Source organism: Homalodisca vitripennis, chromosome 3, assembly GCF_021130785.1.
Source record: "Homalodisca vitripennis isolate AUS2020 chromosome 3, UT_GWSS_2.1, whole genome shotgun sequence".
Lineage (NCBI taxonomy): Eukaryota > Metazoa > Arthropoda > Insecta > Hemiptera > Cicadellidae > Homalodisca > Homalodisca vitripennis.
In genome coordinates, this window is record NC_060209.1 from 18,544,414 (window position 1) to 18,558,021 (window position 13,608).

The 13,608-nt window shown below is 32.7% G+C and overlaps 1 protein-coding gene across 1 annotated transcript; it reads right to left on the reverse strand.

The window, feature by feature from the left end:
- Positions 1-2,773: 2,773 nt before the first annotated feature.
- LOC124356658 (trypsin-like) lies at positions 2,774-11,740 on the reverse strand. Its single transcript, XM_046807787.1, has 6 exons — positions 11,617-11,740; positions 10,389-10,516; positions 9,014-9,111; positions 8,541-8,793; positions 7,913-8,071; positions 2,774-3,038 (listed from the first exon to the last, which is right to left on the reverse strand). The coding sequence occupies exons 1-6, from the start codon at positions 11,648-11,650 to the stop codon at positions 2,883-2,885; spliced, it is 828 nt and encodes a 275-aa protein (XP_046663743.1). The 5' UTR covers positions 11,651-11,740; the 3' UTR covers positions 2,774-2,882.
- Between the last annotated feature and the right edge of the window lie 1,868 nt (positions 11,741-13,608).

A 13,608-nucleotide genomic window follows, 5' to 3' on the forward strand; every position in this document is an offset into this window, starting at 1 on the left:
CACACAAACGTACACAAAACGTTATGACTCTAAAGACTATATATAGAAATTTCTGATGGTAAATTAAGCAAATGTAATTTAAATCCTAGCTACTATAAACAGGTGGCTAATATCGTACATTTATTTAATTTTTTATAATTATAAAATATTTTTTATATACCTTCAACTTCAAGTTGTAACTAAATACGAGCTAAAACGTGATGTAATTAATTCAATGCCAAGAAACAAAATTAGTCCCTGTGCTACCACAAGCAGCCCTGCACCAGCTTCTCTCTAACTGTATGTACCGTTTTAACACTCGCCCTAAGGCTGTAATTAGAGAGACGTGAGGTTCCGCCGTTCCACTGTTCCAGCGTTCCCTCACTTTTCAATACGCCTTTTTCGTTTCCTCTCTTTTCTTTATATTGGGTCCCGTTTTCATTAGCAAAATTTACATTTAGAAAATCATTTCAAATCAGAAACATCGATTTAATTATCACAAGCCATTTGAAGAATGATTCATCTGCAAATAATAAAATAAGATGTCAGTAATGTACTAAATCAATTCAGATATAAATTTTTTCTCCAAATTTTAATTCACCCAAATGAATAAATTTTGTACATAACTACCATATAACACTTAATTATTTAATTACAATATTTTTGTTTGAATTTGGCCTTAAAAATGTTAGTTGTTAATTAGTACAGACTTATTTATAGCCGGTAAATTACAACTGATTTTTAATAGCTTCTTATTATGTTATAAGGATTAGGTGCCTCTCTAATATTAAAACTTGGATTAGTTTGTGCTTAGTGTTAGTGTTAGTTGCAAACACTTATTTTAAAAAACTTAGCATAATTAAACCACCATTAATATTTTACGCATTAACAAACCTACCCGAGTGCAATATATCCATCCTGTCTTTTTAAACTGTTCTCTTTTTCTCGTATTCATTAATTTCCTAATATATTTTATTTACCTAAAGTGTTTTCAAACATATTAATTTAATATTTTATTGTGTCTTCAATTCATCTATAACCCTGCATTGGTATATAATGATAGTAATCCATGTGGAACACCACGTATGTTGTCAGATACGTGGCTGTTGACAACAAGAACACGTTATTAGTCACAGACAAACCAGAAGACACTTCAACGTAGACTACCAGTTGGTATTGTGTTAATTATTAGTTACGTAGTACTAATTGTTAATTTGCTTGGAGAGAGTTAGTATTAGAGGCCCTTTAAATATATAACTAAAATATTGCTACTTTTATAATTACGATTATCGTGCATAAATGTATATAAGCAATCAGATATACGGGTACATTGATAATTTTTATCTCTAGCGTATTTATATAAACAGTTTACATCTGTTAGTACAGAAAGAGTTTGTTATTGATTACTTATGTTTTACATAATTATGTATCTTAATTCCTGCATTGTAATTACTTACACATTGGGAGTAAATAAATCTGTACTTGGACTAGAAATGTATAAAAGAAACAGCAATTGATCAATTAAGTACATATCAATTGACTTTTTATTGACGTGATGTACTTTGTTTTGTTCTGTAGTTACTACAGTTCTTCTGATACCTTAAGTTTTATAACCTCATAAAATTTATTATAAGGACGCTCGAGTGGAAATACTACATTAAAAATCCATACGAGTATAAAAAGCACCATCCCACTGTTGTGGTGATGCTCTCAACAATCTCAGTCGGTCATTAAAGACACAATGATCCAATATCTTTAGGAGTTGCATAAGTTGGTGTATAACAGTTTTTTTAGTCCAAAGATATTGGTGTATGAGAGTTTTTTAGTCCATAGATATTGGGGTATGAGAGTTGTTTAGCCCAAATATATTAGTGTATGAACCTTTTGTTAGTCTAAAGATATTGGTGTACAAGAGTTTTTTAGTCCATAGATATTGGGGTATGAGAGTTGTTTAGCCCAAATATATTAGTGTATGATACTTTTGTTAGTCTAAAGATATTGATGTATGAGAGTTTGTTACTCCAAAGATATTGTGTATAAGAGTTTTTACTTTATTAATTATTAGTTTATGAGAATTTATAGTCGAGAAAATACAAGTTAAATAGGTTTCATATTATGTTATATTACTGTTAAACACTATCACATGAAAGTTATTTTATAGGATAGTGTTACTTAGGATAATAATGCACATAATGCTTAGAGTATAAGAAATACCATCGGAATGCTAGATCCATTGCACTTATTACTTCTATTTTCTGTTAAGCATGTAGTTTATTAGTTCTTGAAAGTGGAAAGTCCATTATCCGGTTATCAATTTCAAAAGGAAGTATACATTTAGGAATAGGATATGTTATAATTATTTATAGAACACATTTGTTTTGCAAAGACGCAGATTGGTACAAACTCCTCCATTAAAGCAATTGAAGAAAACGGATAGACGATTATTTATCCAAAATACATTATATTTTCTACTGTCTTTATTATTTGGTAGCATGCAGTATAAATGATTTTTTTCATTTCACTGCTAGATGACAGATCTATTGTCGTCAATGAATACCTCCACAACACTGCTACATGTCAAGCAACAGGTTCAGTAACTACGATATTTTATAACAGTATCGGTTAAAAGAATCACGCATATTTGATTAGAATATTTTAATGTTAAAGCCTTATCGTTAAATCATAAAACGGACGATTTATTACATCGAAGTGAGCTTCAAAACTAACTTTAGGTACGGTAAAATTGAATAATAAGGTTAATAAAAAGGGTATATTTTAATAAAAACTGAGAGCGTTTACGTGCAAAAGAATTTTATTACTCATTCATTGTTCAGCATGGTTATGAAAAAATTTAAATTGTTTTTTAAATATCGCTCTAAGCGAGTGTTTACCGGTGTTTGGTCTTACTTGGCCCCAGTGATCTTTCTGAACCAAGCGGCACCGGCCTTCACGTCAGCCAGGAGAGCGGGGCTCGAGTATTCAGAGCAGAACAAGTCCCCGGTCCCGGAGAACATCCCATATACTACTCCGTTGTGTACCAGACCAGTCCCGAAGTCCTCCTGTATAACCGCATTAAGAAAGGAAATCTCATTATGGAATAACTTTTTAAGTGCAGTTGGATTATTTTATGTAAAACATATAACATGGCTATGACTATACACTAGGAACACAAGTAAAAATTACGTGAGTTATTGTGTAATGATTCACTATACATTCAATAGTTTATAGATTTACATAATTAAATACTAGAGGTATATAGATGTATATTTAGACTAGATTATGTAGTGGGTAAAAAAAAGGTAGATCTTTTAGAAATTGAAAAACAATGTTTGAGCATTATAATTAACATGAGCTAAAAAATCAAGACAGCTGTTAGAAGAAACTTTTTTGACCAAACACGTCCTTCAATATACTATTTCGTATCTGTAATGCTTCTATAGGAGTATTCTCAGTTCTGAGGAAAGGATACAATACTATGTAATGATCAATTAATGATGACGCATAATTAATCACCACTTGTTCCTGGGGTTTCTCCATAAAGTTTTCGTGTCTATAACTTGGCATATTACTGTAATTTGGGTTTTTGTATTTCGAAAATTGAAAAGCGATTAAAGAATTTCAAAAGAAGGAATCAATCCTGGGAACATATTGTATTTATATTTAATTCAGGGTTGTTCATAAAATTTGACTCAGAGATGGAATTTTTAAATATGGTGTCTTAGTAAAGGGCACAGTCTATTTTTGTCTTTACTTCATGAAATTGGGCAAAAATAATAATCATAAAGACGGGAAAGGCTTCAATTTCACTCCATATTCGCCCAAATAGATCCCAATTCTGTCTCAGACCAATTGATCCGGAACCTCGTTATAGAATGTTATAGGAGAGTAGATCCTTGATGAAGTGAATCCGAATATCTCTTTAGTATGTGATAATCATGCTGCATTTTACCACTTTTGACCACCAGCCTAGTCCTTTGAATTTGACCCTTAGGCCAGAAGGTCTCAACCACTCGAAGATCTGATAAGATAAGTTTCTCACAAAGATTCATTAAGTAATCAACAGAAACTCTCACCATAAACCTTTTTGATGGTTGATCACTCTTTGAATACCCTTAATTGTGCTTAATATTACGCTTCAAACCAAATTAAAATATCATATATGGTATGGCAAGATATTGCTTTTTGTTCGTACATTCCCCAACATGGAGTGCAAAATATAGTTCACTTCCAAAAACTAATTATTTAACCCAAACATAAACAGTACAAAATTCATTGACTATACATGTTATATGTTAAACTTCAGTATTTCAATTTCTAAATTGCTTATACAACTTATCGGTTTTGGAGTTTTCATGACATGCCAACCCAAATTGCATTTAAATGTCAATACATGGACATATAAGCTTTATGGAGGTGACAAAGTACAAATAGTGTAATTAGTTACGTCCTCATTAATGATCATTGAATAAAATATATATTATATATTAAAATATATACACACTGATAACTCATATGGTAGCAATATTTATGATAAAAATGTAATTGGCAATCGCTGCAAGGTCTTGCATCTCAACATACAGTACATAAGGGAAAAAGCTGATGCCCTTGATATGTTGCTTTTAAATGAGAAACCCCAGGTTCTCATAATAACTGAACATGGGTTAAAAAATCATGAAATAAATTATATAAATTTTTGTGGTTATAGGTTAGTTACCAGTTACAGTCGAGTACACCATAAATCAGGCGGAGTGCTTATATACTGCAAAAATCAAATTAAACATAAAGTCTTTGATCTGCACTCCTTAGCCGAAGAAATGAATTTTGAAATTGCAGGTGCTAAATTCTTCTTTGAACAATCGCTTGAAATTGACATTTTTGGTGTATACCGCTCCCCAAGTGGTAATTGTAGAGATTTTACACGCCTAACTGCAGAATTCTTTCAGAGATTTGTACTCTTCAATAAAACCAACACTGTTATCACTGGCGATATAAATATTGATTGGTTGGCTGGTTCAAGTGCGCGAGATGAGATGCAGGACCTTCTTGCCTCCTCTAACTTAAGACAGCTAGTTAACTCCTCAACTCGAGTGGATCCTATTGCTGGTCGCCAATCATTGCTGGACTGGGTCATGACTGACATAGTCGACGAAGATGTAAGTGTTGATGTCTTGGGTACTGGGTTATCTGACCATTTCGCTCAGCTAGTCTCCATATCCATGAACCTCCTGAAGAAGCCCGCACCGGTTCCGTGTATTAGGCGCTGTCTAACATCCAGTAACTTGACTACTCTGAACTTCATACTAAGTCAGGAGACTTGGGACGCTATCGATGTTACCGAGCCAGTAGATGAGCAGTTTAATTCTTTCATAAGTATTATTAATTATGCTCTTGATTTTGCTTGCCCTAAGAAACAAATACGCAAAGGTCGAAGAAACCAGGATAAAGGATGGGTAACAACAGGTATTAAAGTGTCAAGTCAAACAATGAAAACATTACATAAAAATTTAAAATTGGATAACAGTGAAGCGAACAAAGCTCGTTATAAAAAGTATAAGAACGTATATTCTAAAACAATTAAGCAGGCTAAAGCTAACTATTTAAAAAAACATACTATCGCAATCAACTAATAAAAGCAACGATGCATGGAAGCTAATAAAGGAAAAGTACAATAGTAGCAATGCTAATAATAACATTTCTGTACGTATCAACGACAGAATAGAATCAGATAAACAGGAAGTATGTAATATATTGAATAACCATTTTGTATCAATTGGAGCAAATTTAAATGAAAAATCAACTGAACCACCACTTAATAATGATCATTTCTTGGCGAGATTGGAATATCCCTTCTTCTTACATCCTGTGAGCCCTGCTGAGGTTGTAAATGCCATCAAAATGTTAAAAAATAAGAATTCAAGTGGAGCTGATCACATATCCAATAGATTATTGAAGGCTTGTTCATATGCAATATGTAAACCCCTGTCTGTTATAATAAGCTCTTCTTTCCAGCAAGCTACTTTTCCATCTTTACTAAAAACTAGTTTAGTGATACCTGTATTCAAAGGAGGGGACAGTACGTCTCTTGACTGTTACCGACCAATTACACAAATTTCAAGTCTAAGTAAAGTATTTGAACTTATTTTTTTAAATAGATTATCACCGTACTTGCTCACAAATAATATTCTAACAGACAAGCAGTTCGGTTTTGTCAACGGCCGCTCTACTGGTGAGGCATTGGCGACTTTTATATCCCATGTGGTCACGGGACTGGAGAGAAGACAGCGGACACTTGGTGTAATGGTGGATCTGACTAAGGCGTTCGACTGTGTCAGTCATGACAGACTGATGGAGGGTTTGCAACGCCTAGGTTTTGCAAATGAGATACTGAGGTGGCTAGAGTCGTATCTTAGGGATCGAAAACAATTTGTCAAACTCAATAACCACTGCTCGGAACTGATTGAGATTAAATTTGGAGTCCCCCAAGGATCAGTACTTGGACCAATTTTGTTTAACCTTTACATAAATAATTTAGTGCTCACTATAAACCACGAAAATACCGTTATGTACGCTGATGATATTGCCTTCATATTTTCTAATTACAGTACAGAAGAACTCGAAATTAACAGTAACGTAGTCTTATCACAGGCCTATCAATTTTTAAATAATCTGAATTTACATCTTAATTTCAAAAAAACACAATTTACAGAATTTAAAAAAAATAATCATCTTCAGCCTCCATGTGTTGAAATAAACGAAGAAAAAATAGAACACCAATTATCAGTAAAATATTTGGGACTTCAGGTGGACGATGACTTGACTTGGCGATCCCACATAAACTTTGTGTGTGCCTCTTTGTCTTCATCGTCCTTCCTGATCTCCCAGTTTGCAAAATATCGCCATGTTCAGTTATTAAAAATAATATACTTTGGTTTGGTAGAGTCACGGTTGCGGTATGGACTTCTTGTTTGGGGCTCGGCATCTCAGTACTTACTAAAAAGGGTTTTCGTTTTACAGAAACGAATTGTGCGTGTTGTGGCTGGCATATCTCGCAGAAGTTCATGCAGAAATGCATTTAAAGAGCACAGCATTTTGACCTTTCCATCTTTGTATATTTACGAGACCATTATCTATGCCAGGTTTCATTGTGCAAATGTAGTAGATGGAGCTGCTAAACATGACCACAACACGCGAGCCCGAGTAGACCTGCGACAAACCCAACATCGCTCGGCTCTGGCGGGTAGACTGCCTCAAAATTCAGGGGCTAGGATTTTTGGAAGCTCCCTAGTCATTTAAAAAATATAACTGAAAAAACAATTTTTAAAAAACAACTAAAAGAATACCTATTAGAGGGTTGTTTTTATTCGGTTGGGGAGTTCCTAGCCTAAACTCTATTTTAATAATCATTTGTATTCTTTTATTATTTAATGTAAAATTAGTTCCTACTCAGCTTGACTTTCATACAAATATTGTATTTTTATATGCTATTTATTAATAATGTACTACTGACTTTTGTCATACATGTAATACATGTCTACGACAATAAAAAGATTGAAATTGAAATTGAAATACTATTGCGTAATTTCCTCAGAATTTAATATATTCCTTTAGCGGCAAACCAGACACGAAATAGCATATTGAGCGCCTGTTTAACAAAAACACGTATCTTGCAACAAATACAAGACTCGAAAATAAGCTAAATAATATAGTATTTAAATAAAATAATATCAGATTGCTAGACACAAAAAGTTTTAATGTACCGGAATACTTAGCAGCAATCACAATTTGGCTGCAGGTATATTTAAATTATAAGACATTTTGTTCCATTTTTTTACTTCAAATATGATTAAACTGTAAAAAGACTATGTTCCTCTAGCATGTTATATGAAGGCCATTAGACCATATGGATCTATAAAAATTAGATTAAAGAACTTACCCGACAGAGCGTAGTCTTGCCGCGATTGTAAGCGCATGCCATCCTTTCCGTCCAGTTAAGGTTGAGCCATACTTTGTACTCTGTGGCACAGATAGCTTTGTCATACCATCTCATCCTGCCCTGTCTCAGAGGATGTGTAGGGTCATCATCGTCACGAGTCTGTAAGGAAAACACAAGTTTTCAGAAATCATAAGTGTTTAATACATGAATTGCAATAATTCATGCATTAACTTCATTATAATTGCAATAATTCATGCACTTACCTCATTTAATTGCAATAATTCATGCACTAACCTCATTTAATTGCAATAATTCATGCATTAACTTCATTAATTGCAATAATTCATGCATTAACCTCATTAATTGCAATAATTCATGCATTAACCTCATTAATTGCAATAATTCATGCATTAAACTCATTGGTTGCAATAATTCATGCATTAACCTCATTAATTGCAATAATTCATGCACTAACCCCGTTAATTGCTATAATTCATGCATTAACTTAATTAATTGCTATAATTCTATTTTAAAAAGTATTGATTTTATGAATGCAATTACTCTTCCTTAGAATGCTTTATTAAGGTAAATTAGTTGATTATTTTTTATAAAGTTTTAATAATCTCACCGTAGCACCCCAACCAGCGACCATCATGTTGGTGTTCACACGGATCTCGGCTTTTGGCAGCCTGATGGGCTTGACTTTCTCCGACCACTGGAACTTCCCCGAAACCTTAACACAGCCGTAGTTGTAGTCCTCCCAGCCAGTGGCTGCTCCGTATCGAGGGTGTTGTATCAGAGTGGAGACACCGTACTTGTGCCCTCCAGCCACTGTCGGGTCATTGGTTGCAGCGATCACTGTCAGGGATGACGTCACTTCGCTGTAATTCCACATCAAGCTCGAAATGACATCAATATGGGATATTTACGTGTATTGTTTAAAATTATTTGAAATATTAACAAAATCAATCTTATGACCCCATTATTTATCGTGAAGTACTGTAAACTCTAATATAAATAGTTTATATTAATTGTTTCATGAGTTTGAGAATTGTTATAAATGTTAAAAAAGAGTTTGAACAATTTTCTGCGATGACATACCCTTGGAGACAGTAGGCGGTAGTTATAACCCAACTATCAGTCACAATATTGCCGGTACAGTAGAACCCGATATCGTAGTTACTCGTCACCAAGGCAACCTAGCAAGTCAAAACATGCAGGATATCAGGAGCTTCAACACTAAAACATACAAGATATCAAGAGCTTGAACACTAAATCATGCAGGATATCAAGAGCTTCAACACTAAAACATGCAGAATATCAGGAGCTTGAACACAAAACATGCAGTATATCAAGAGCTTTAACACAAAACCATGCAGGATATCAGGAGCTTGAACACAAAACATGCAGGATATCAGGAGCTTGAACACTAAAAACATGCAGGATATCAGGAGCTTAAACGCAAAACATGGAGTATATCAAGAGCTTCAACACTAAACATACAAGATATCAGGAGCTTGAACACAAACCATGCAGTATATCAGGAGTTTTAACACAAAACCTTGCAGGATATCAAGACCTTTAACACAAAACCATGCAGGATATCAAAAGCTTTAACACAAAATAATGCAGGATATCAAAAGCTTGAATACAAAAACTTTAAAAAAATTATTTTTGAAAGTATAAAAATAGAATAATAAATGTGATTTTCATTCCAAAATAGCGATTTGTATTAGACATATGTTTAATATTGCCAGTACCTGAAACAAAAACCAACAACAATAAAATGTATGAAAAGATATTAAGTATAGGAAGGCTGCTGCTGCTGTCCATACATTTACAGTTGATCCATTTTATTAATTTGTGTTTTACACTATAAGCAATTTTATATTCATAGTAAGAATTTTTTATACAAAATGGAATACAATAACAAATTCTCTAGTAAAGTTATTTACTATCGGGAATGAAATTAATAACAAACATCAGAATAATTGAGAGTAATAAATAACAGTAATATAGTAATTTAGAATAATAATTTATATTAAAATAACCAAGATATCTCAAACAGTCATAACAAAATGCATAACATAAAATTGATTGAATTTTTAGCGTAACAATTGATTTTATTTATAAAGGGCATTAAACATTTTCCCATTATTGATATTGCATACTTAATGTTCAATTCAAAACCAATGTACAGCGTATGTTTGGGACAGTTAAATCATCGAATTCTGGGAAGTGGTTGAACTTCATAAAGTCGTGTAATCTGGAAATCTATTAAGTAGGGATCAAAACTCCATCAACCAGAATTCCCTTGAGCCTGAACTCTGCTGGGCTAAGTGTGTTGGCGCAAACACTACGGCTTAAAAGCTAATAGCAGTTTCTCTATGATAAAGCATCAATTCCTAATAGTTCTTTGCTTATTTTTTTTATATAAATACTATTCCTAAAAACCTTGCTTATAATATCGGCTTACCAAATATGGATGTTTCTTGATGTTCGTTACGGATCCGTCATACATGCCAATCTTAGATCCGCCATCTAGAAATGAAGAGCCTCGGGATAATGTCTCTCCCTGGGTTAATCCCAGGACAGCCGTAGTAACTGTAAAGTCCAACATTTAGCTTTGAGATAAATCATGATATTATAAGACTACCGGTAATTAGCGAACATATTATACCAATAATTAATGACGTGTACTGCAAATCATACTTGCTTCGTCCATACTTACTTTTAGCCCTTCATGTTTTTTAAAACATCGGTATACAATGTACCATATGTATACATGAAACAAGGAAATTTAATTCTAAATTATGATTACACTCAGATAACTAGTCTATACACATCAATATAAAGCTGTCTCATCTTTAGATTTTTAAGTAAATATTACCTTAAATGTAAAATTTTCAATGTACTAACACTATTACAATGAAGAATGATTGTGAGACTGAGATTACTATAAAGGGCTCAATATGTTACGTATGGGGTTCTATGATTTAAAAACTCAGTTGTTATGTAAAAAATATCCAGAATTAAAAGTATTCATATTGCATGTAATTACGTGTGGTTTTAACGGTTATGTGCATAAAAATATATTAGGGAGACCTTTTCGAAACCTGTGTGCAACCTTACTGAAAGTTAAATTGCTACAAACAATGTCAATGATGGGTCTTATGGACGGATAGGGTGCTAATGAATGTGTGTTTGAATATATTGTATGAATCTATGTGTACTAAATTCTTAAAGAGACCTTTATTATATAATTTTGTTTTATTTTAAATGTAGTAGTTTTATTTAACTTAAGTACTATACAATTGTATTAGGGTTAATTGTAAGACAGGGCCTTATGGCCCTAAATTCCCCCTTTTGTATATTATATGTGATACAAATAAAGTCATTTGAATTTGAATTTTCTACAATATAAACATTACCTTAGTGGTTATCAAAGAAAGAGACAAAAACGAGTTGCACTTGAGATTTTTCTTTTGGTTTTTACAAGTTAAGTGTGACCTGGAGTGACAATAACCAATTCAACATTTAATCTGTTTTATTAATTCAACACAAATTGGATGTTTATATTTAAACTATGTATTTAACACAACAACATTTCTATAGTTTTATTCAAATAGCGTAAAAGTTCAAATCATTCCTTAGATACTGAAAGCTACACTTTGATTTGTGTTTCAATATAAAACATAACTTACCGAGAGTTCCGAGTAGTAAAGCTATCATTGCCATTTAGATCAGCACTGGCAACACCGAGAGTCTCGAGTTTCATTAATCAATTTCTTGAAGTGGCTTTAGCCACTAAGCCACGTGAAAGTAGAGGTTAAGCGTTGTGTTAAGTGGCAGTGGCTTATCGTTATCAATCTATTCTCCCATAAACACTTAATGTTTGTAAACTGCTTAGTGCAAGATTATTTTGACATAAAATTTTCTCTCGTACACAATATATATAAAACTAAAGCTGGTAGCGTTTATGACTTCAGGCTTTTTCCATAGTTAAACATAACAATAATTTGGTATGTTATTAATGTAATTTTTTTATATTTTAAACTTTTTTCTATGAAGCCTATAAGGCAGCGGTAACATGGATGTAGACTCATTATGGCAATTTACAGATTTTCAGCCATGAGCTCCAATCATAAATAAACATATATGATTTGTAATGGTTTTTAAGCTAATTAAGCACTAAGCAATGGCTATGTGAACGATTGGATCAAGGTCTGCTCCAGTATGAAAATGGTATTACACTTTATGTGTCTTTGATTTTGTTGTTACCTTAATAATATACTTTTAAATAATATACTTTCATAATCTTGAGTCGTAATTAGGTTAAAGGTTCCACTTTATTCATTTATCTTTTGCTTAATGCAAGAAGTTTGTAACCATTAATTTTAAAACTCTAGTTAGTATATACTTACAAGAATATTCTAAGCTTATAATGTTGGACCACAATTAAAATAATTTATTCCATAAATAGCACTTGATTATGGATATATACAAACTTTATAGAAAATCCATCAAGCTTGCATGCAACTTTTTTTGTTCTCTTTCAAGCCTCAGCTTCAGCTATGTCGGCTTCAATGTACACTGGTTTATTTTCAAAGTACACACACAGTTTCGTGTCTATACATGATTGGCCCTCCCAGGGATTTGAACCCGTGATCTCTCAGTTAGAGAGCCGAGACTATAACCATTAGTCTTTGGAGTATGACAGCTTGTAACTTATTTATAATAAAATTTTACTAACGTATTATACAAATTGTTCCATTAAATCAGAACAGTAATGCTTGTTATAGTAACAATTTCTACAAAATAAATTACATATAACAATTAAAACTGAATATTCCTCAACACACTTGTCAAGACATTAGTAAAATACTATCAGTGTTCTTTTTATGTGAAATTTCTGTTTTTTATTTTGCATTTTTTTAGTTATCTTGGAATAAATCTTGCAATAATTATTTTTCAATGTCAAATAATTAGATTCCGTGTTCATTTCACCCAAGGGTACATAAATTCAAATATAATCAGGTCATCAATAATACATCATAAAACTTATTTTAAGTTCGAAATGAAGTTTTGGGGCACAAAGTATTAGCTTTATCGGAGGTGGATTTTTAAATTCTGGGGTGATAAAGGACACAATTTCCATGACAGAGTAAATTATATCGAGATGCTGTTTTCTGAGGAAACATTTGATTTCATGTTCAGTTCAAATAGATGTTGGGCGCCCAATCAAAGGACACCTTACTGGATTCTTGTGTTATAAACTATTGCCAAGAGCTCATGAAAAGACATGTTTTACTTGACCTGTGTCAAATTAGAGTTACTTGAAATCTTTTACAAAAATATGAAAACTTATTTGTCGTCAACTGTTCTGTAAGCCTTGAATTAACATCCAACGATCCAAGTAATAATAGATAAAAATACTATTCAGATTGTTCAGCCACTCGTAGATTTGGGTGACAACACATAAAAGATATAAGTTCTATTCGGATTGTTCGACCAATCGTAGAATTGGGTGACAACACATGATAGATATAAGTTCTATTTGGATTGTTCGACCAATCGTAGATTTTGGTGACAACACATAATAGATATAAGTTCTATTCGGATTGTTCGACCAATCGTAGATTTGGGTGACAACATATAATAGATATACGTTCTATTCGGATTGTTCGACCAATCGT